Below are 21,077 nucleotides of genomic sequence, written 5' to 3'. Positions count from 1 at the left end.
AAAGTACATAGACCGCTATCCAGCATGCATCTATGCCTAAAAAGTCCACCTTCGGGTTAGCATCCGCACCCCTTCCAGTATTAAGTTGCAAACAACAGACAATTGCATTAAGTATGGTGCGTAATGTAATCAACACAAATATCCTTAGACAAAGCATTGATTGTTTATCCCTAGTGGCAACAACACATCCACAACCTTAGAACTTTCTGTCACTGTCCCAGATTCAATGGAGGCATGAACCCACTATCGAGCATAAATACTCCCTCTTGGAGTTACAAGTATCAACTTGGCCAGAGCCTCTACTAGCAACGGAGAGCATGCAAGAACATAAACAACACATATATGATAGATTGATAATCAACTTGACATAGTATTCCATATTCATCGGATCCCAACAAACACAACATGTAGCATTACAAATAGATGATCTTGATCATGATAGGCAGCTCACAAGATCTAACATGATAGCACAATTAGGAGAAGACAACCATCTAGCTACTGCTATGGACCCATAGTCCAAGGATGAACTACTCACACATCAATCCGGAGGCGATCATGGTGATGAAGAGTCCTCCGGGAGATGATTCCCCTCTCCGGCAGGGTGCCGAAGGCGATCTCCTGAATCCCCCGAGATGGGATTGGCGGCGGCGACGTCTCTAAAAGTATTTCCGTGTCGTGGCTCTCGGTACAGGGGTTTTCGCGACGGAGGCTATAAGTAGGCGAAAGGGCAGGGTTGGAGGAGTCACGAGGGGCCCACACACTAGGGCGGCGTGGGGCCCTCCTTGGCCGCGCCACCTTGGTGTGTCGCCACCTCGTGTCCCCACTTCGTATCCTCTTCGGTCTTCTGGAAGCTCCGTGGAAAAATAAGACCCTGGGCGTTGATTTCGTCCAATTTCGAGAATATTTCCTTTGTAGGATTTCTGAAACCAAAAACAGCAGAAAACAACAACTTGCTCTTCGGCATCTCGTCAATAGGTTAGTGCCTGAAAATGCATAATAATGACATAAAGTGTGTATAAAACATGTGAGTATCATCATAAAAGTAGCATGGAACATAAGAAATTATATATACGTTTGAGACGTATCAGCTAGCAGGGGTGCAGAGGGAGGCAGTGGAGGCCAGGGTTGGACTTGGTCCAAGCTGAAAACCAGCATGGGCTCCAAATTGATCCCTGCCTGCAAGCTGTTCGATAATATGGCCGCAAGAAATTTATTTTCAAAATTTTGAATGAATTTTGGTAGGTTGTAATCATATATTATTTGAAGTAGAATGGTGGTGGTGGTGGTCAAATTGGTGTTGATTTGGAAAATCACAAAATGCATATGATCTTAACTTTGCTTTATGGTTGCAACTTTGCTTGATCACCATTTGCATTTGAGCAAGAATTTGCAGGGGTTGTTTTGGGCAAAGTTGTTCACCTTGATGTTGTCTTGGATGAGGTGCAAAGAGTTGGCCAAGTTTAGTTTGAAAATCTTCCAAACCAGGGGCTCAAAGATGGCATCAGGCTAAGATTGTTAATTTTGACCATTAGTGCATGTGAGTTGGTTTTGATTTCAAATTTGATTCAATTTGAGTTTCTTTGATTCCAATTTTTTTATAAGTGTTTAGTAACCATTTCCAACCAATGGTGCAAGCCAAAATGGTCTAGGTTAAGGATTTACAAAAATGGCATAAACCATATGTGAGTGTGGGTTTGATTTTTTTTCCATTTTAATTTCTCTTTTCTTTTTTCCTTCCAATTGGGTGATCATGAGATCATTGATTAGGGTTTTAGTACAATGGTAATCACACAAGAAATAATTATGGCAAAATGCACAGTAACATAATAATTAAATTGAGTTTTATGCATAGCACTTGTATTATAATTTTTTTTTGTTGGTCCTCAAATTTGTATTTTGGAAACTCTCTTTTTTTATTGAAAATTTGGGATGTTACAGCCTGCCTAGCGCGGGGATGGAGGAAGCGCCACTAGGAGGGGAAACATGTGCGCTAACGCCAACGTGTTTGGCCTGATTACCTTGATTACCCAGAGTCTGGACCGAAATTGATCCGGAGAGGTCAACGACGAAGAGGAGGGGGCGCGCGACCAAGAGGGGCGTGCCGTTGCTCTTAAGAACAACCAGGCTGCCGAGCACGGATGCCTCACCGTCACCAGCGGCGTGGGATTTTGTGGGAAATTTGGCAGGAAGGAGAAAGATAGCACGGGGGAGATATTTTGTGAGGATTTTGGTAGGAAGGAGAAGGAGATCACAGGGGAGAGATTATGTGGCGATTTTTCAAGGAAGGAGAAAGAGAGCCAGCAACACTATCCTCGACTTGCGTGGTCCAGCATGCATGGCTCAGACGGCGGCCGTGTCAATCTACACGGATTGGAGTCAACCGCAGCTAGCCGCTAGATGGCCCCTCTCGCGGCGGGTATGGTGGCCAGCACCTCACTACGCGCGTTGGGCTCGGGGCATTTGTTTCTCCCAATACAACGCATGGCCACTTTCCTTTGTTTCTTTTAAGAACTTTGCATTTTAGCTTATCATAAATTCTTCGATGTGGTGCAATGGGAATAACGAGAGAACGATGCAACAAAAAGGCACAACATGTACGAGACACAACTATGTAACCTTGCCCATGGGTGATGAGTGCTAGCTGAAGGATAATGTTTGTGTCTTAGGCGACAATCGATAATACAACCGGGTGGGATATATTTATAATTTGCTTCGTAGCGAAGCACGAGCTTTGTCCTAGTAAATATAAAAATGATGGAAGTAGTTGAAATGGTGAAAATAAGCAAAAGAAAAAAAAGATCAACCCCAGACTAAATGGAGGCCGGTTGGGTGACATTCGGACACAGTCTCTCATAGATCCGCATTGAAGTATTTTTTTTGAGAAACACAGTACAAACGCAGACACTCACATACACACGCACACACGCACACCCTACCCCTATGAGTACTTTCGGAAAAGTGAGCCGGCGGATCGAATCTTGAAATTGACGAAGTCACCACATGCGTCTCGCTGTCGATGGAAACATCGCCTCCCACTGAAAGAATATTCTATCTTTATGAGACACACGGATGTCAAACCTGAGGTTTAAACTCTGGTGGGCTAGGGGTACAACCACCATCTTAACCACCCAATCTTAGATTGGTTCTCTATCCGCTGTAAACATGTCTTTAGCATATACTCTACCTGCTTCTTTTAAAAATCAGCGAAAACAAATATTGAAATGCAAGAAGTACTGTAGAAGATTTTCAAGAGAGAGAAAACATTATGCGAAGAAAAAAACAGATCCATAACAAAAAGGAAAGATATTTTTTCTGCAGAGTCCGGCCAAGCCCCAAGTTGCATGGCCGGCACGCCACTACGATAGTAACGGCCTCAATAGTAGGTGGACTGAAAATAACATAATCATCATTATAATCATCATATATTGGAGGCATAGTATCATCATAGCAAATTTCCTCCGCAAAAGCTGGGAATGAAAAATATCATTTTCATAAGAACTAGCTTCTGCAAGCTTAGACTTTTCCATAGCATTAGCAACAATGGTGTTAAGAGAATTCATACTAATAACATTGCTACCAGCATGCAAGTAAAGTTCCATAGATTTTTTAATTTTCTCTTCCAACACCTCATGTCCTAACTCAAGATAAATAATATAAAGCTCTCTAATTTTGTTGGTGTTTTCCATTAATCCTAACTAGTGAAAATATAAACAAGAAAAAAAAGAAGTAATTGCAGAATCTAAAGGAAATAACTTCGAGCACTCACCAGCAAGTAAAAGACAGAAGCCAGAGGATGTGAGTACATTTTACCTTACCTCCCCGGCAACGGCGCCAGAAAAGAGATTGATGTCTACGCACGTTTCTATTCTTGTAGACAGTGTTGGGCCTCCAATTGCAGAGGTTTGTACAACAGCATCAAGTTTCCCTTAAGTGGATCATCCAAGGTTTATCGAACTCAGGGAGGTAGAGGTCAAAGATATCCCTCTCAAGCAACCCTACAATTACGATACAAGAAGTCTCTTGTGTCCCCAACACACCCAATACACTTGTTAGATGTATAGGTGCACTAGTTCGGTGAAGAGATAGTAAAATGCAAGTGATGCATGAATATGAGTGGTAATAACAATCTGAAATAAACATGGCAGCAAGTAAACATGCAGTTGAACAGTAAATAAACGGTGACTCGATTTTTGGAAACAAGGCCTAGGGATCATTCTATCACTAGTGGTCACTCTCAACAATGATATCATAAAGGAATAATATAAGCACTTCACTATGCTACTCTGAAAGACTCTTCGGTTGGATAACAAACACTAATTTATTGCGTAGGACTGCAAAAGCAAACCTTAAAGACGTATTCCCAAGTATTAATGAACACCATGCGCTGCACTTTTAGCATTCATAGGCGGTACTAACACACCGCAATTTCATAGAGACATCCAACTCAAATCATAATTTAGTGAACAAGTATTATGTGAAATATAGCCTAAGAGACCCAGACGGTGCACACACTCCTCCTTTACACACGTGACAAGGAGTCTCCGGAGATCACATAAGTAAAGTTCACTTGAATAACATAACTACATCTAGATTACAAAGCTCATGATCACATAAAGATCACATCGTGGGAGAGAGCGAGAGATAAACCACATAGCTACCGGTAGAGCCCTCAGCTCCGGGGGAGAACTACTCCCTCCTCATCATGGGAGTCAGCAACGGCGATGGAGATGGCGGTGGAGTCGATGGAGATGGCTCCGGGGGCAATTCCCCGTCCCGGCGGTGTGCCGAAACAGAGACTTCTGTCTCCCTAATCTTGTCTGCGATGACGGCGGAGCTACGGAACTTTTCGTGAACGGAGGCTTGTATACTTAGGGTTTTTGCACCGGGAGCTTTATATAGGCGGAAGGGTAAGGTCGGTGGAGGCCTGGTGGCCCCAGACCATGCCTAGGTGCGGGCCAGGGCCAGGCGCGCCTAGGGTAGGTGTGGCCACTCTATGGCCCTCCTCCATCTCTGCTCTGGACTCCGTCTTCGACCCGGGAAAAATAGGAACTTTGATTTTTGTTTCGTCCAATTCTGAGAATATTTCATGTACAACTTTTCTGAAATACAAAAATAGCAGAAAACAGGGAACTAACAATATGACATCTTGTTGATATGTTAGTGCCGGAAAATGCATAAAAGTGCCACAAAGTATAAACAAAACATATGGCAATTGATTTAAAACAAGTATGAAGCATCAAAAATTATAAATACATTTGCAACGTATCAAGGCCCACAAGCAGGGGTATAAGGCAAAATGGTAGCGAGCGGCAGAGCCATGAGAATGCTCCAATCGCAGCAGACTTACATTTTTAAGTAATTTTCATTGAAATGAAAGAAACGAGAATAACTGTTTAGTGAAATTACTTCTATGTGCCTTCTCTCTGATGGAGAATACACGGCAATATTATCATATACTAGACAATGTGCGGCAAGGCCAATGCGACCAAACCTTGTTTTAGTGCTCATGAGCTGTGGCTTACCACTCACACGGTGTACGTGTTGCCGTTTACACAAAAAAGAAAGTTGCCGGTCACATTTTTCATGTCTATATTATTGAATTGTTGCTTCTACCACGAATGATATACACGTGTTTCCTCAATAGAAAAAAAATGCATGTGTTAGGGCAGCTCCAACGTGGCCGTGTTTCCTCAATAGAAAAAAAATGCATGTGTTAGGGCAGTTTCAACGCGGCCGTGTTTCCTCAATAGAAAAAAATGCATGTGTTAGGGCAGTTCCAACGCAGTGACTTAATTCGTCCTCGCGTATATGTTTTGGGTTGCATAGACAAAGTGTACGGCCATATTTGAGCGTATATGTTTCAGTTTGCATGAACAAAGTGTACGGCCAATTTTGAACTGAATTTGCAGTACAATAGACATTGTTCATGTGTGTGCTTGTGCTCGTCTTGTCCACCTCCCTCCCCAGTGACACCCTTCACTCCACCCTCTCTCTCCCACCCCGCTTCCTACCTATTCTTTCTCTCCTTTTTTTGCGCTGCTACCTCCGTCGTTCCTCGTGGAATCCACCACACCACAGCCGCTGCTTGTCAAAGGAGTTCTTGCCTAGATCCAACGTTGTTTCCACCTATTTCTGGTGCCTGAGGAGCTCGAGCGATGTAGTCTACGCCCATTCAACCAATAGTCCTCTCATCTTGTTATATTTAAATTTATTTGATTGTATGAAGTATGTATTTTAAATTATTTTATGAACAATGTTTAAATTTATTTGATTGCGAACTATATTTTTTCAATTAATGTATGAAAAATGTATACATTTATTTGATTGTGTGAACTATCTTGTTTATGTACACAGTATAAATATAAAAATGATGGAAATAGCTGAAATGGTGAAAATAAGCAAAAAAAAAAAGATCAACCCCAGACTAAATGGAGGCCGGTTGGGTGACATTCGGACACAGTCTCTCATATATCCGCATTGAAGTGAATTTTTTGAGAAACACGATACAAACGCAGACGCTCACATACACACGCACACACACACCCTATCCTTATGAGAATCTTCGAAAAACTGAGCCGGTGGATCGAATCTTGAAATTGACGAAGTCACTACAGGCATCTCGCCGTCACGGGAACGTCATCTCCCACTGAAAGAATATTCTGCCTTTATGAGACACAACCTAAGGTTTAAACTCTGGTGGGTTAGGGGTACAACCACCCTTCTAACCACCAACCTCAGGTTAGTTCTCTATCCGCTGTGAACATGCCCTTAGCATATACTCTACCTGCTTCTTTTAAAAATCAGCGACAACAAATATTGAAATGCAAGAAGTACTGTAGAAGACTTTCAAGAGAGAGAAAACATTATGCGCAGAAAAAAATTGAAAACAGATCCATCTCTACTACTTATAAAGGCACGAAGTGCCGTTGGAAAATTGAATCTCGACCCTTCATCCACTCACATCACACGGTGCAGAATGATCTATTCTCCCCATCCATCCCACCCACAAATTCCGTTGCATCTCCCCACGCCAATCTCTTTAAAAAAAATCGCTTCAGACTTCTTCATCCCCTAAATTATGGAACAATGCGGAAACTGTTCCACTAAATCAGCCTCTTTCCATCTCAAAGAAAAATAAAATTCGGCCTCTTCCGCGGTGAGTTCGCCACATCGAAGAATACCGCTGCCGCGCCCCATCCACCTTCCGCCGCCTCCCAAGTCCCGACCACCTTCATTGTCATCTGCCCACAGGTCTCCTCCACGCCGCCGTATGTGCCTCCTCCGCGGTGCCACCCCAGTCGGAGGTAGCAGAGGCAGAGACTTACCTCATGCCGCCACCTCTATGAAGGGAGGACAGGGGGATCTAAATCACCTCATGGGTGAGCAGCAGCCAGGTCGATTCTGCCTAAATTTCTAGCCAGAGCCAGGTTTCTAGCCCCCGTACCAGTAGTTTATTAGATCAGTAAATCCTCACGCTGCACAAGGCACTCATGTTCAACGACCAGATAAGTTAGTTCCCTCCTCCTCTTGCTTGCTTTTCTCTTTCTGCTTGTGCTGCAGCAAACGGAGTTTAGATGCAAACAATTTTTTGCCTCCTTAGCTTATGCACACAAACTGTTTGATGAAATGACTGAATAAATAAATAAAATTGCAGACCATCCTTATGTTCGCTGGAGAAGGAAAAGTAATATACTTGGGAAGGAGATGATTGATTGGCTAGCAGTGATGATTGAGAAGAAGTGGTGGTCTATCACCTTCAAGTCCAATTTTTCTCGCTCGATCTGCTACATGGCTACGTCTGCGAGGGAGTCGAGAGAGGGGTTCATCGGCCATGTCAGCGAAGAGCTCTGGAGTGAGTTGATTTTGCTATGGGTACGTGTTCCTACATCCTCTCATGTGATTTTTTCCCTATTTATTTTGTGATCTTGAGCCAGTGAAGCTATTGTAGGACATTACCGCTAAGATGATTCCATAAAGATTAGTCTAGGCATGTGCTTCAATGAAAATTTGGAGCCTGCTATGCTTCTCAACTCATTCTCTTTTATTAACTCATTCGAAATTTTAAACTGGTAATTTCTTAGTACTGTTTGCAGTACTATTTGACCATGAAAAGTTGCAGCTTGATATGATTCCATGAAAAGCTCCTGCTTCATTTGATCATGTTTCTGTTTGTAGTACCATTTGGAAGACTGCGTGACCTTGAGCTAAATTGTACATCGCCTCATATCAGCGGGCTAACCCAACCTTCTAAAAAAATAACAGCACAAAACTGAATAGTTTAAATATTAATTTTTTTAACACTATCTTGCTGTAACATGATTTCTTGTACCTCCTATTTATTTTTTAGTGTAATCTATAAGGGAGGAGGTAGCTGACAGAGGTTTATTGTACCGCCAGGTCCGTGTCATGTGATCTTCTTTGCGCACGTCAGCCTCTAGGATGGGCTGCCATGAGAAAATCCTCCCAGACCTTACAATGGAGTAATCCTTACATTTTCCTCGCAATCATTTCATTTTTATTGTCTCAAACTCTCAATACACTAGGCTGTCTACGCCTCTACGGGGCGTGCAAGAATGAGTGCCGGAGGCGGCTGTTGCGGTTCTACAAAGCGCACATGTATCGGAGAGCATGAATGCGTACCTTTGAATTGGAGATGGCAAACACGGTCGTATTAAATTTCTTAGCATGTGATGTTGTCTTTGGTACAGGTCTGATTATATTTAGTTTTTTGTAAATGGCAAACTCAGATTATGCAAGTTGATTATATGAGTTAGATGATGTTAGTGGTTAACTTAACACTGCAGAGTTATCCCTGGTTATCCTATAAAGACTCCATGCAACTGATATCTGGAGATTTTTATTTAGTAGTGCTCATTCCAGAGATTGGTAGATTGTTCTTTTATACACTGAGCAATCATGTTTCCCATTACAAGTGTGATCCACTGCAGATTTAAGTCTCGATGAGTGTATATATTGTATGTTTAATCTGCGATTATTCCTTTTAAAATCATAATTTACAGTCTGGTTTCTATTGTCAACTGACTAGGTAGAACATCCTAAGAAATTTCACATTTTCATGGAATTGCTAATGACAAGGATAAGCTTGGATTACACCTGCATGTTATAGGTAATTATGTCATGTGTTTTTGTTTTCAGTTCCCCTTCCATGTGCACTACCTGAGAAATTAAAATCCGCCCAGCCTCCGCTATTAGCGGATTGGAGAGCTTTGTTGTTGCCTAAATTTTGCCTGCAGTACGTACTATTCGGTTTTAACTAACATTTGAAATCATTATTTGCTTCATATTCTACTAGCTTTCTGAAGACAATAACGAATGCTGAAGAAAAGTTGGCTCTTAGATTACGTGGAAGAATACCACCAGAGAAACAGCACTCGGTTTCGTTAACTTTCTCGATTACTACTGCATTTCTTAGACTAACGATTTCACCAACTGATTTCATTTATTTGGACACATCTTCATGTTTTTTTTTTATCTTTGATAGTGTGAGGGCAGAGACTCGTGACAGATGGTGATGGCACGTGCATTGTAGTGAAGAGTAGAAGAGATGAGGGGAGCGAGTAGACGTGAGGCGGCAGACAAGTATGCAACGGAAGGAGAATGAGGAGGCGAGGAGAAAACCGGTGCTACTGTTGACATATGAGGGGGGGTACTCCATGCGTGTCTTCGAGTCTACTACTTCTTGTCTTTCATGCATGTCTTCTACTCAAGTGCCTCATGTGCATAATTTGAGGCTTGATTATGTATATATTGATTCAGGTTTCGGACTTATAGTATCATTCAGGTCTAAGGTTTTTATGTAATAGTTATGTCTTATTTCTCTACTTAAGTTAGTCATCTCAACTTCAACTTTGAGAGTATTGGATATGCAGTGAACACAAAGTATCTCACCTGATTTTATCTGTGCCATTGAGGTTTGTTCTCTTACCTTTCAACGTTTAGTATAGGAAGTTGTTTATTTTTCGATGCCCTCAGATTGTATATGTCCATTTAATATGAATCTTATCTCTTGCAAGCGCAGGATAGTGGTAATAATTTACCCAAGAAACATCAAAGTGTTATGTGAAATGACAGTAAATCTTTGATGTTTTTATGCCACTTGTGACCTCCTGTGTAGCTTAATGGATATGGTAACAAATGGTGGAGTATGCCGCCCTATGTTCTCGAAAGTTTGTACTCAAATCAGTGCACAATTATTTTACTCAGAAGCATTACAGAAGCAACTGTTCAAATCAGCACAAGACCAATCATGTCTTGTGTGACCAATTTGAACAAGAATTGTCCATATAGGCTTATCATGTGTTTCTCGGAAGCATTACAAACATGTGATCAATTACTGTAAACAAATTTGATAGGTCAGTCCAAAAACTATAAGTGAATGATATGCGAGTAAATATATGAGATATATATTTGCATATTGTAGATAGCACCGTTTGTTTTTGAAATAAAATATTTCATTTGTTCATTGTGAACATAGATATTTGAGTTCTTAGAAAGTAATTGGCTGTCATAAAATGGATGTGTGCATCATGCCTGTTGTGGTAATTCAGAAAAGGACAATTTAATGATTTACATCAACAGTTGCTACATGGATATGCATTTCTATATGAAGCATTTGGTCATAACTTCAAGATATCCACTATATCTTTCTAGGATTTTATTTGTTGCGATGTAAGAAATCACAATGATGCCATTTACTGGAAAATCACAAATCAACCCTATATCGGCGTATATCATGATTTGAATATGATACTGCCTTGTTTCTAGCCATTCATAAAGATTGTTACATGTTACAATGGCGTGGCATATATGTAACCTTCTTATTTAGAGCATCATCGAGCAAGCATCCTGTTAATTTCTTTATCAAGAATCTATGAACAAGAATCCCTTCTTTTTAGATTTGACAGCCGCCTAAAAAGCACACAGGAAAATAAAAGAAATGAACAGGCATGAGCCACTGTTTCAGGTCGAGATTGTCGTATAGGATGAACGCAGATTGTGTAGACGTGCGTTGCACGTGCAAACTTACTAGTAACAAAAAGGAAAGATATTTTTTCTGCGGAGTCCGGCCAAAGCCCCAAGTTGCATTGCATGGCCGGCACGCCACTGTACGATAGTAACGGCCGAAATCCAGGGCGTGGGACCCACACGGAGCAAGGGCAGGAGCATGTGGTACTCCATTTCTTGCGTGCATCTCACAATTCGAGACCGATCCGATCGCAGCAGCAAATATTCCTCCGTCCCTCCTCGACTCGCTGCTCTGCTCTGCTCTGCTCTGCTCCGAGCCACCAACCAAGCTTCCGCCTCGCCACCATCGTCGCTGTAAGTCATCTCCTCCCCTTCTGCTTAGCTTGCTTGATCACTCGCCGTCGGGACCTGGTTGCTAGCCTGCTCCCTCCGTAGTTGGTAGATCCCGCCGTCGCTAGATCCGGCTCGGTCTCGTCGGCGGCTCCTCCGAATTCGGGAAGAGTTCTCGGACGATAATTTTGACTAGTCAGAGTTTGTCGATTTTTCCTTGACTTTTTTTTTTTTTTGGATCCGGCGATGTGTGGGAGGAAGTTAGGAAGAGAATTTCCCGGCCGTTGATGTAGGTACAGACTGTCCAAATGGAATAAAGGGACCGGCAGATCAGAATTTGGCACAATCGTAGAGCAACTATGTGTGGTCAAGGATGAATAATTCAAGAATCAGTCGATTTACTCAACTATGTGTGGAGTAACCGGAATATGAATTAGCAGATTCAGTTAGATTTTCCGTAGTCATACAGATCGCAGGCATCTGCTGGAAGTGTACCAAATGGGGTAGTGTAATTTACCTGGCATTCAGGTGCAAGTTTGGGCTCTGAACGAGGATATGTAGATAGAGCTGTCCTGTGGAACACTGTAGATGCCAAGGTACCCAAGCTACTGCGTAATTGCTGCATCTAAAATAGCTTCAGCAGATGCTACCATTTGAAGGACCCTTGAGCATTAGCTTATTTTTTCTTTGACCAACCTTACTAGAGAGATAGTTGAATCTTTAGTGATATGGAAAGAGCGTAACGCCCGCGCCTTTGGAGCCCACTGCAGCTCTGTTGATGAAGCCTTCGTCCGCTTTATTGATGAGGCTAAATGCTGGAGAGATGCAGGGCTCCTAGCCATCACGAAGATCATCCCTGAACCTTATTAGAATCGTTCTTATCTTGTACCACCTCCGCTCCAATGAATAAGTCTTATATTTTTCTGAAAAGTCAAACTATGTAAAGTTTGACCAAGCTTTTAGAATAAGTTATTGACATGTACACTACAAAATCAATATCATTAGATACAACATGAAATCTATTTTCATATGATATCTATGTAATATTAAAGTTGCTAAAATAGTTTTTTTCTAAATATTTGGTCAAAGTTTAGTTATCTTGACTTTTTTTTAAAGTCTTATTCATTGAAACGGAGGGAGTAGTAGTTGCTGCCAGGTCAAAAGCACCTGCCGAGCCATCGATGCGATGGCCATTCCTGTTGTAACTGATATGTACACTTTCCCTCTGCCCACTTAATGAAATACAGCCAAGCTGTTCTTTTTTCAAAAAGTTATCATTTAATTTAAGGGTCTAAAAAGAACAAGCTGTGTAAGGCTTCTATCAAGTTGTAGATAAAATGAATACTCAAAGTTTCGGCTTGTGACCTTTTTATCGAGATTCGAAACACATAATATGAGAAAAGCTAAATAATTTATTAAATACAAAAGTTTGATCCATTTAAGGTCCAAATAGCCTGTCTCATGTTGATGTAGTTCTGTAGATAAACACATGTTTCCTTCTTATGGGACTTCTCAGTTATTATTTTTTGACGGGCTATTCCAGGGGTCACATGTTCCCAGTATATTAATTTTAGCATGTGACCGCAAAGATAGAAATCATAGTAATGCAACTAACAAGAGAGAAGTGACATGTTGAATTCTGCATCTGGAGCACATTCTTTGAGTTCACTGAATTGTTCAGATTTGCCTACATCAATTGCTCATTATAGAAAGTAGTTATGATGACCACCCGAGAATAGTATAACAACTAGTAGACAGCTACAGTTAGCGCATCAAGTACATTATGCTATAGACTGAGAACTAGCCCAGAAACTATTAGCTGTAATAAAACCAGTAAAGGTTCTTTGATTATGTTTGAAGCCAAAAGAATAGTATTACCCATTCAAAGTACAGGGGCTATTTTGAAATATTTCTATTCTCCTAAGAGTCAAACTGGAGGAGTCAATGATATTGGACAATACTTGCTTCTGATTTTGTTTTTGTCTCAAATTCTGTTGGTAAAACATATGCCTTCAATACTGCACTTTAATGGTTTCTAATGTGAATACTAACATCAGTACATTTTGTTTTTAGCACCATGTCGGAGATGAAGGACACCAATGCTGTTGTTAATTCTGAACCTATGGACCATAGTGGAGATACTTCCATGCCCTCAGCTCAACAACAGGTTATTTTCTGGACTAGTTCTGAAGATTATATGTTCATTTAAAAGGCAATGTTTTATTCTTGTATTTTGGTCTCTGTAACTGGCATGATCAGTTAGTTGTGCTCAACATTAAACACATTCTCTTATGACTTATGCGCAGGAACAATCAATCAAGAAGAAGTTTGGAGGACTAATTCCCAAAAAGCCACCCCTCATCTCAAAGGTACTTGAATTTGAATACCTCATCCCTGGATGAAACAGTCCATATCTGCTGCATAAACAACACTAGTTCTCAGCAATTAAATTGCTCTTCCTAATTGTAGGATCATGAGCGGGCCTATTTTGATTCCGCTGATTGGGCTCTGGGAAAGGTATAATCCTTCTTTGGCTTCCGTTCTGTTTTCACTTGTTCTTAATTGAGGTCTCAATTCCAATGCACTATTATTTGGATATTTTGTTGGGCAGTCTGGACAGCAAGGTGTTGCCAAACCCAAAGGACCGCTTGAGGCACTTAGGCCAAAGTTGCAGGTACTACTTTTCAAAGCACCCTGAGATAGCATATGTGTCCAGAAAACCTTTGTGTAATGTATTGTCAAGTTCAGCGTTTCTTTGCCTAAAATGTTCAGTTATTTTGAGTTCTGAACGCCTGCAAAATGTGCACCATAAACTCATTCTAGTGCATTGGTCTTATTTCAGCCCACACGACAACATCAACAACGCTCAAGGAGCTCTATCTACACAGCATCTGAAAACGAGGGTATGTTATTCCGTGGTGCTACATGCTTCTTTTCTGTGAAACGGACCTGCCAGTTAATTCCTTGTATACTGCTCAGAATAACTAGCTAAACAATTAGACTCACAACACGCAGATGGCGATGGCGCTGGCTCAGAGGACATGAACATCAACTGATCAACAGCGTAGAACCTGCTCGTGTTGTGGGTTCCTGAACTTTCTGAAGCAGCTTGCTTTTGTTATCTGTGGACCGCAGGGAAGGGATCTGTTTGCGCTTGTGACTTTCCATAGATAAGAAAATTGATGTTGTAATTTCAAGGGCGTAATTCATCAGACAGCTGCGTAGATATGTACCAGATGGTACTATAGACTGAACCACTGTTTTGCGTTTGGCGCCGCACCTGAGCTGTGCCACGTCCTATTTGTCAATGGATGTCTCTCTATCTTTGAGCATCCAATGATTCAGCTTGCCTTTCCAAGTTATTTTGCATAAAATTCAGAGTTTTGACTTCTGAACGTACGCCGTGTGTATGGCATCGAAGGCGACGATGCTGCTGATTCAAGCTCAACAACCCGTGCCATGTTCATGTCCAGTTATGGCATCTCTAACTGAGGCCTACAAACGGATAGATGATGTCCAATTCTATCTGCGTGGGTACAGATTGCGAGATCCAACGATGACCCACAAATAGATTGTGCATCCTCTCGGCGTTGGCTTAGCTTTTGTATGTTGATGCAGGCGGCTGTCATTAACGCCGCCGCTTCTGCTTCGGTGGACGCTTTGATTTCGAGAGCCCTAGCCGCCTGCCACTCAACCATCGCCACCACATCTTCCCGCAGCTGCTCGGAAGCCACCTACGGATAACGATGGAGAGCAGCCGGCTGGCGAGCGCCCGCTCTGTCAGCGCGCCGGGCGGCTGATCAAGACGGGAAACGTTGGCATGGCGGGAGAATTAGCCAGGAAATGGTGGCATGGGTGGGAAACATGTCGACCGCTCTGTTAGTGGAGTTTGCCGCCATTAATCTCCTCTAAGCTCTTTCATGCCTTTTTTGTCTAGTGTTTTATTAAAAAATAGTGGAGATAATACTCTAGAGTATTGGGTGGATCTCTGCTGTCACCCAATTTCCACAAAAACCCCATCCCCAATCCACTAGGTAGAGGTAGAGTATTAGGGATTGAAAAAATTACACTAAAATTTGGAGAAAATTGGGGATTAAACTCGCTCATACTCTAGCACCCAACATACATTGGGGGTCTCTAAAAAAAATACTTTAGAGATAAGTGGAGATTTGAAGTTTCGAGCAGATTATTCTCTCTAATCCCACTAAAATTGTAGTACCAAACAAGCCTTCATGGAGAGCAACGAGCCGGTCTGTCCTCCACAAATGGGTAGGCCCCTTGGATACGCTACCACCCGTAAACGGGCAAGGCCTTTTGGCTGGTCCGTTGGTCACTGGAATTGGACCATCTCGAGCATTCTTGATATCCGAATCGGTGGGAGATGGCATTACCTCGGCATGCTCAAGTCTGAAGATGCTGGTTAACCACAAACCACCAAAAGGATGCTTTCTCCTTTGAATGGCAAGGCTGGGGCAGCAGAATATCCAGAACACAGCTCCATTAATGTACCTACATTTTATCGGTGTTGCTTAGCCGCACTCGTGCTGGTTGGATAGGGTAATGCCGCCACCGGGCAGTGGGACGTAGCCATCGCACATTTGCACGGTATCACGGCGAGCCTCCAGGCTGGATTAGGGCATTTCGAACGAGGCGACCTAAATTGGACGTCTAAAATGGCCCTACGTGTTTGTTCGCATCGGGCCGTAGACACGAAAATATATATTTTTGACCGCGCATTCATTTGCGTCTGGAGGTGCCCAGCGGCCCGACGCATTTGCACAACGGACACGAAAGTTCATTCAAACACCAAAATAAACATGTTCAAAGTACTTACTTGTTACATCCAAATATTTTAAAATCTGCATGAAAGTAAGGTGATATTGTTAACTACTTCATGGCCAGCCAATACCCGCTGATACTCTGACCAAATCTTTCGGTAGGCATTTGCACATGTTGTCTTCAGTGACTTCAACATTGATATGCAGATAATGTTGCTAGCTTGGTGTCCCAGGGCTTGGCGCAACCAGCTCACCCTGAAAATCCCATATGTGCTCATTGCGGCCATCATGACGCTCATCCTCAACGATCATGTGGCCACCAAAGACGCGACAGCTGCGGTCAAGGTGCTGGAGATTCTACCCCGGCTTCGATCATGTACTCCAGCGCAGCGAGGGCCGAATAGACTTCGGCTACTACACGGCGGTGCGATGGGGTGGGTGACGAGGGATTAACTCGTCAATGCCTACAGATTGTAGACTTACGGTTTTTTAACAAGTAAAGGGCAAGTAGATCTCGAAGATTCAGCCGACAAAGGTGCTCGGCTCAAGATTATGGTGGTTCTGGCGGCAAAGATTTTGATCCCTCGTTTCCCCCTCCGCTCCCCTTTATATAGGAGGTGGAGCCGAGGCCTTTCGTGTTGTACAAGTTACAAACTATCCGAGGCGCATTAGGCATTTCCTATGTTGATACATGATTCCTAATACAACTCTACTTTCCTTATCCGAAGATCTCTGGGCTTCTGGGCCTCCAAAACTTTGGGTCCATGGGCTTCATATCTTCTTACATAACTAGGGTACTTTATTCGGCATGCCTGCTAGGCATACCTATGTCAGTATCCCCTGAGATTTTGCTTGAATCGTAGAGTCGAGTAAAATCTCCATCGTAAAACTGAACCACATGTTTACTTAAGCAAGACTTTCGAATCATAATGAATATTTTGCTTAATGTCTATTTTGTACAGGGATAACAGTGAATGAGGTTGGTTCATCTGACGGATCAGGTCCCAGTTAATTGCTCTTGTGGCAAACCCGCATAAACCTACATCAAGCTCGAGTCCATGGACTCGAACTCGGGATACTGGCGTAATTCGACACGCGCTGCTTAAGGACTTATCGTGAATCAAATCCCAGCTTTATTTTATCGAGTACCTAACACGTCCGTCAAGATTTTTCTTCACATGTGTTGATGCGGATAAAGTGGGAGAGCGCATTCGGGTGCGATGCCATGCCACGGAGGATGGATCCTAGGGTTTTACCTTCGCATACTCTTTTTCGAGTCACGCCATTCAGAGTTTTTACCGCAGCAGACGCGCTCTGAGAATATATTGTCGAGTGCCTTTGTGCGGCTGTTGGAATTCTTTATTTTCTCGAGTTGACTCGTGAAACAATATATTAACCTCCCGATGGAGTACATGACGAGTTATATGTAACTCGAAGATGTACAGAAAAAGTTTTTCGACTGCAACTCTATATTGACTTATTATTTTGCCTTCTCTTCTATATTTTCATCGGGTGCGCGACCAGCGCTCCCAATGGGAGTAGCCCCCGAGGCTACAATCGAGTGTTTGCACTTGGTTGTAGGCTCAACTTGTGTTATTTAATCAACTCTATATTTTTTTCCTTTATCACATCATCTTATCAGAAGTATATGCAATACTTCTGATAAGAGTAGCCCCCAAGCATATGAACAGGTGCTTGCATCTGGACATAGGCTCCCGAATTTTTCTTCCAGCCACATATTGCTCCAGATCTCGAAATTTTCTTCCAACTATATTTCGCTCCATCTCTCAAATTTTTTCCGTACTATGAAGCCATTGCTGACGAGAGCCATGTGTGGCCACCTTGGGAAGAGACGACTGCTGGTAAACCACTGTTTTGTGGGTCCAAACTGCTGCACGTTCTCCACGTCGCGCAAGTGGGGCGCGCATGTCCTCCGATATTCCCGGCACGCGTGCAGTAACTCTCTCTCAGCAAAAATAATGTGTAAAAACCATTTACCACATGAGCACGCGTAAGGCTCAGGATCCTCTCCTTTTCATCCAACGGTTGAGCTTCATGGTCTTCCACCTATAAGTTTTACCCTACGCTTCACTTTTTCCCCTTCGCTGCGCCGCACATTCTCTCTTGCCTCTGTTGTTCTTCCTCCTCGAGCACCTCGTGCGCTCATCCTATGCTTCCTCTCTTTGCTCCACCGCACATCCACCATCCCTCCACGGACCAATCTCTGCAAGAACCGCACCCCTAGCACCGGCGAGCGCGTGGAGAAGAACAAGATCTCTAGATGGGAGAGGTCCAAGATCTCTGTGCAGGACAAGCGTCTGCTCAAGAAGCTAGGCCTATTCAAGAAGGAGACAATGAGGATGCTAGGGGATGAAAGTTCCCCTCATCCTCCTTCAGGTTTCCGGGTAACATTTGTTGACTTCCTCATCCGCGGTTTTTCCGTTCATGCTCATGATTTCCTCCGCAGTCTCCTCTTTATCTATGGGATTCAGCTTCACTAGCTGACCCCTAACTCTCTACTCCACATTTCTATCTTCACCACCCTCTGCGAATGCTTCCAGGGCATCCACCCTCACTGGGGCCTATGGAAACGCATCTTTTACCTCTGCCGCAACAACTCGAAGAACACCATCTACAACGTAGGTGGTTTTTGCATTTGCGTCCGGCCAGAAGTCGGATACTTTGACTTGAAGTTTGCTGACTCCATCCAAGGCTGGCGCAAGAAATGGCTCTACGCCAAGGACGAATCTTCGGCTACCCAATAATACGGCATTGCTCCCTTTGATTCTTCGTAAGATATCCAGAGGCGCAAATCTTGGGACGCAGAGGCTACAACCAAAGAAAAGGCAGCCACCGACGCGCTGATTGCGCGCATCCAAGAGCTCCAAAATACCAAAGGGGAAGAACGATTGGGTGTGCAAATCATTGCACACTTTCCGCGGATTCAGGTGCAACCTCTTCAGGCTCGCAAGAATCCTCTTTGGATGTATTCAGGTGCTGAAGGTGCTGACAGAGTTTTCGACGATCTTCCCTTGAAAGATTTGGAGAAGCTTGTCCACCGCGTCACCTCTTTGAGAAAAAAACAATGAAGTCCCTTCTTCCTGCCGCGTGGAACCTTTCAGCGGTGACCATGCACTTCCAGATGTAAGTGCTTTCCTTCGAGTTGTATTCCTGTTTTTTGACTGCAACTATTTTTCCTTTGGGTCTTGATAATTTTGTTTTCCTCTCTCGTTCTTTCTTGCTGTAGAACCATCAGACTCTTTCCTCCCTTCCTCCACTACCTAAAGGTGGGGATGTATCTGAGCGAGCCGTCGTTACTGATGACTCGAAGAAACTTCTGTTCCTGAGAGCGAGCTCGCAAAATCAGAGAAAAGTGTGGGTTCCTTTGACAAAGACTCGGGGTCAGTGCAACCTTCTAACTCTGCTCACTCAGTCTCTCCTCCTCCTGCTGCTTCTTCGGATAAGCACAAGAGGAAAAGAAACGTTGACAAAGAAGATTCTGGCGCGTCCAAGCTTTCTGTTATGGATATCCGGGCCTGGTACACTAGGACATCCATTGATATGATAATTAGGTCTAAGGTTGTACCAGTATTTTATTATAGTCTTGTTATTAGAAAATAATAATGTAGCCAGGTCATGTGGTGGGCCAAATTAGGGTTTTAAGTAGCGTCTATTTGACTTGGGCCTGTCCAAGTCGAATTAGGATAGGCCCAATAAGGGCTGGCCGGCCACCCCATCCCTCATATAAAGTGGAGGTGCGGCTAGGGTTAGAGATAGCTAAGTTTAGACTAAAGATTAGGGTTTTCCCCATTGCGTGTGTTCACGTGTATCATCCCTCCGGGGGTACGGCGCTGCTGTTATCTATTATATCCGCTGCGAAGGTTCTTGTGTTCATCAAGGATTGCCTAGCTCAAGGTTAGAGGTGTATCGTTCATCGATCCGTTGCTTGCTGGATTCGTTCCCTCTTCTCTAGGCTGCGTTCATCGCGTTGTTGGGAGGATTCTCTACCCCAGGTTCTCGCTGTGAAAGATCGGGCAACACCCAAGGAGGATCCACTGGGTTTCCCCTTATCACGTGGTATCAGATTTCTGGGTTGCTCACGGCGAGGTGTTGTGGATCGATCTCTTTAGATCTGTTTGCATCGGAGAAGATTGGCTATAGATCAAAGGAGTTTGGCTCTCGGTCAAAGGAGGTTGGTTGGAGGAAGTTTGGCGTTGATTGGTGCAGTTTGCAGGTCATCCATGGCTGTTTCGGAGGTCAAAATCGCGAAAAATCGTGGCTGGAATCGGGAAGAAGACGAAATTTCGCGACCCGCCCCGTTCCACAGACCGGTTGACCGGAATCTGGGCCTGCCGGGCCGGTCAAAACCGGGCTCTCGGCTGGTGCCAACCGGCCCGTGTCCAGGGGCGCTAGGCAGGTCATCCAGTTTCCAGGCCGGTCAGACCGGGCCTCAGGCCGGCTCCCAGGCCGGTCCAACCGGGCCCTGGGCCGGCCCAAACTGTCCACAGGCCGGTCCAATCGGGCCCTGGGCCGGGCTGGTCCCTGCTGCGGCATGGTTTTCTCCGGTGGTTTCCCCTGCTGCTGCGGTGTTTTCTCCGGCGCTTTGGGCTATTGATGTTGTTGATGTTGGTGAGTTTCCAGGCGATGTTCTGGGCATGAGGTGTACTCTTCCGAAGAAGTCTAGTAAGGTTTTGAATGACTATCTGGACAGCTTGAAGGGAGAACAGCATCCGCCATCCAGTCATCGTTGGTATCTACACCGTCTAGCGACACTTCAGGAGTATGAAGACTGGGAAAGGAACATGGAGTTGGGTTTTGCTCGATGTCGCACATACAATAGGAAGTTCAATGGATCTTATGCATACTATCTTGCTCTACGACGTGTGGACGAGGCATTAGAATGTTGTTGGCATGATGCGGTGGACAGAGGTGAATTTGTTGAAACTTGGGAGGACTACAAAACTTTTCTTCGTAATGGTTTTG

The 21,077-nt window shown here is 43.6% G+C and overlaps 1 protein-coding gene and 1 long non-coding RNA gene across 3 annotated transcripts; both read left to right on the top strand.

The window, feature by feature from the left end:
- The first annotated feature begins 7,125 nt into the window (after window positions 1–7,125).
- On the top strand, window positions 7,126–9,931 carry LOC127338352 (uncharacterized). Of its 2 annotated transcripts, XR_011754083.1 has the most exons (4): window positions 7,126–7,509; window positions 7,655–7,872; window positions 8,398–9,127; window positions 9,314–9,931. It is a non-coding gene; the product is annotated as an uncharacterized lncRNA (long non-coding RNA). The 2 variants fall into 2 exon arrangements; XR_007874307.1 differs by having other exon boundaries at window positions 8,398–9,931.
- Window positions 9,932–11,144: 1,213 nt separating this feature from the next.
- LOC127342197 (uncharacterized) lies at window positions 11,145–14,674 on the top strand. Its single transcript, XM_051368148.2, has 7 exons — window positions 11,145–11,340; window positions 13,390–13,483; window positions 13,623–13,685; window positions 13,786–13,833; window positions 13,928–13,990; window positions 14,159–14,219; window positions 14,332–14,674. The coding sequence occupies exons 1-7, from the start codon at window positions 11,186–11,188 to the stop codon at window positions 14,370–14,372; spliced, it is 525 nt and encodes a 174-aa protein (XP_051224108.1). The 5' UTR covers window positions 11,145–11,185; the 3' UTR covers window positions 14,373–14,674.
- Window positions 14,675–21,077: the final 6,403 nt, after the last annotated feature.

Source organism: Lolium perenne, chromosome 3, assembly GCF_019359855.2.
Source record: "Lolium perenne isolate Kyuss_39 chromosome 3, Kyuss_2.0, whole genome shotgun sequence".
Classification (NCBI taxonomy): Eukaryota; Viridiplantae; Streptophyta; class Magnoliopsida; order Poales; family Poaceae; genus Lolium; species Lolium perenne.
This window is presented reverse-complemented; position numbering and strand designations above follow the sequence as displayed.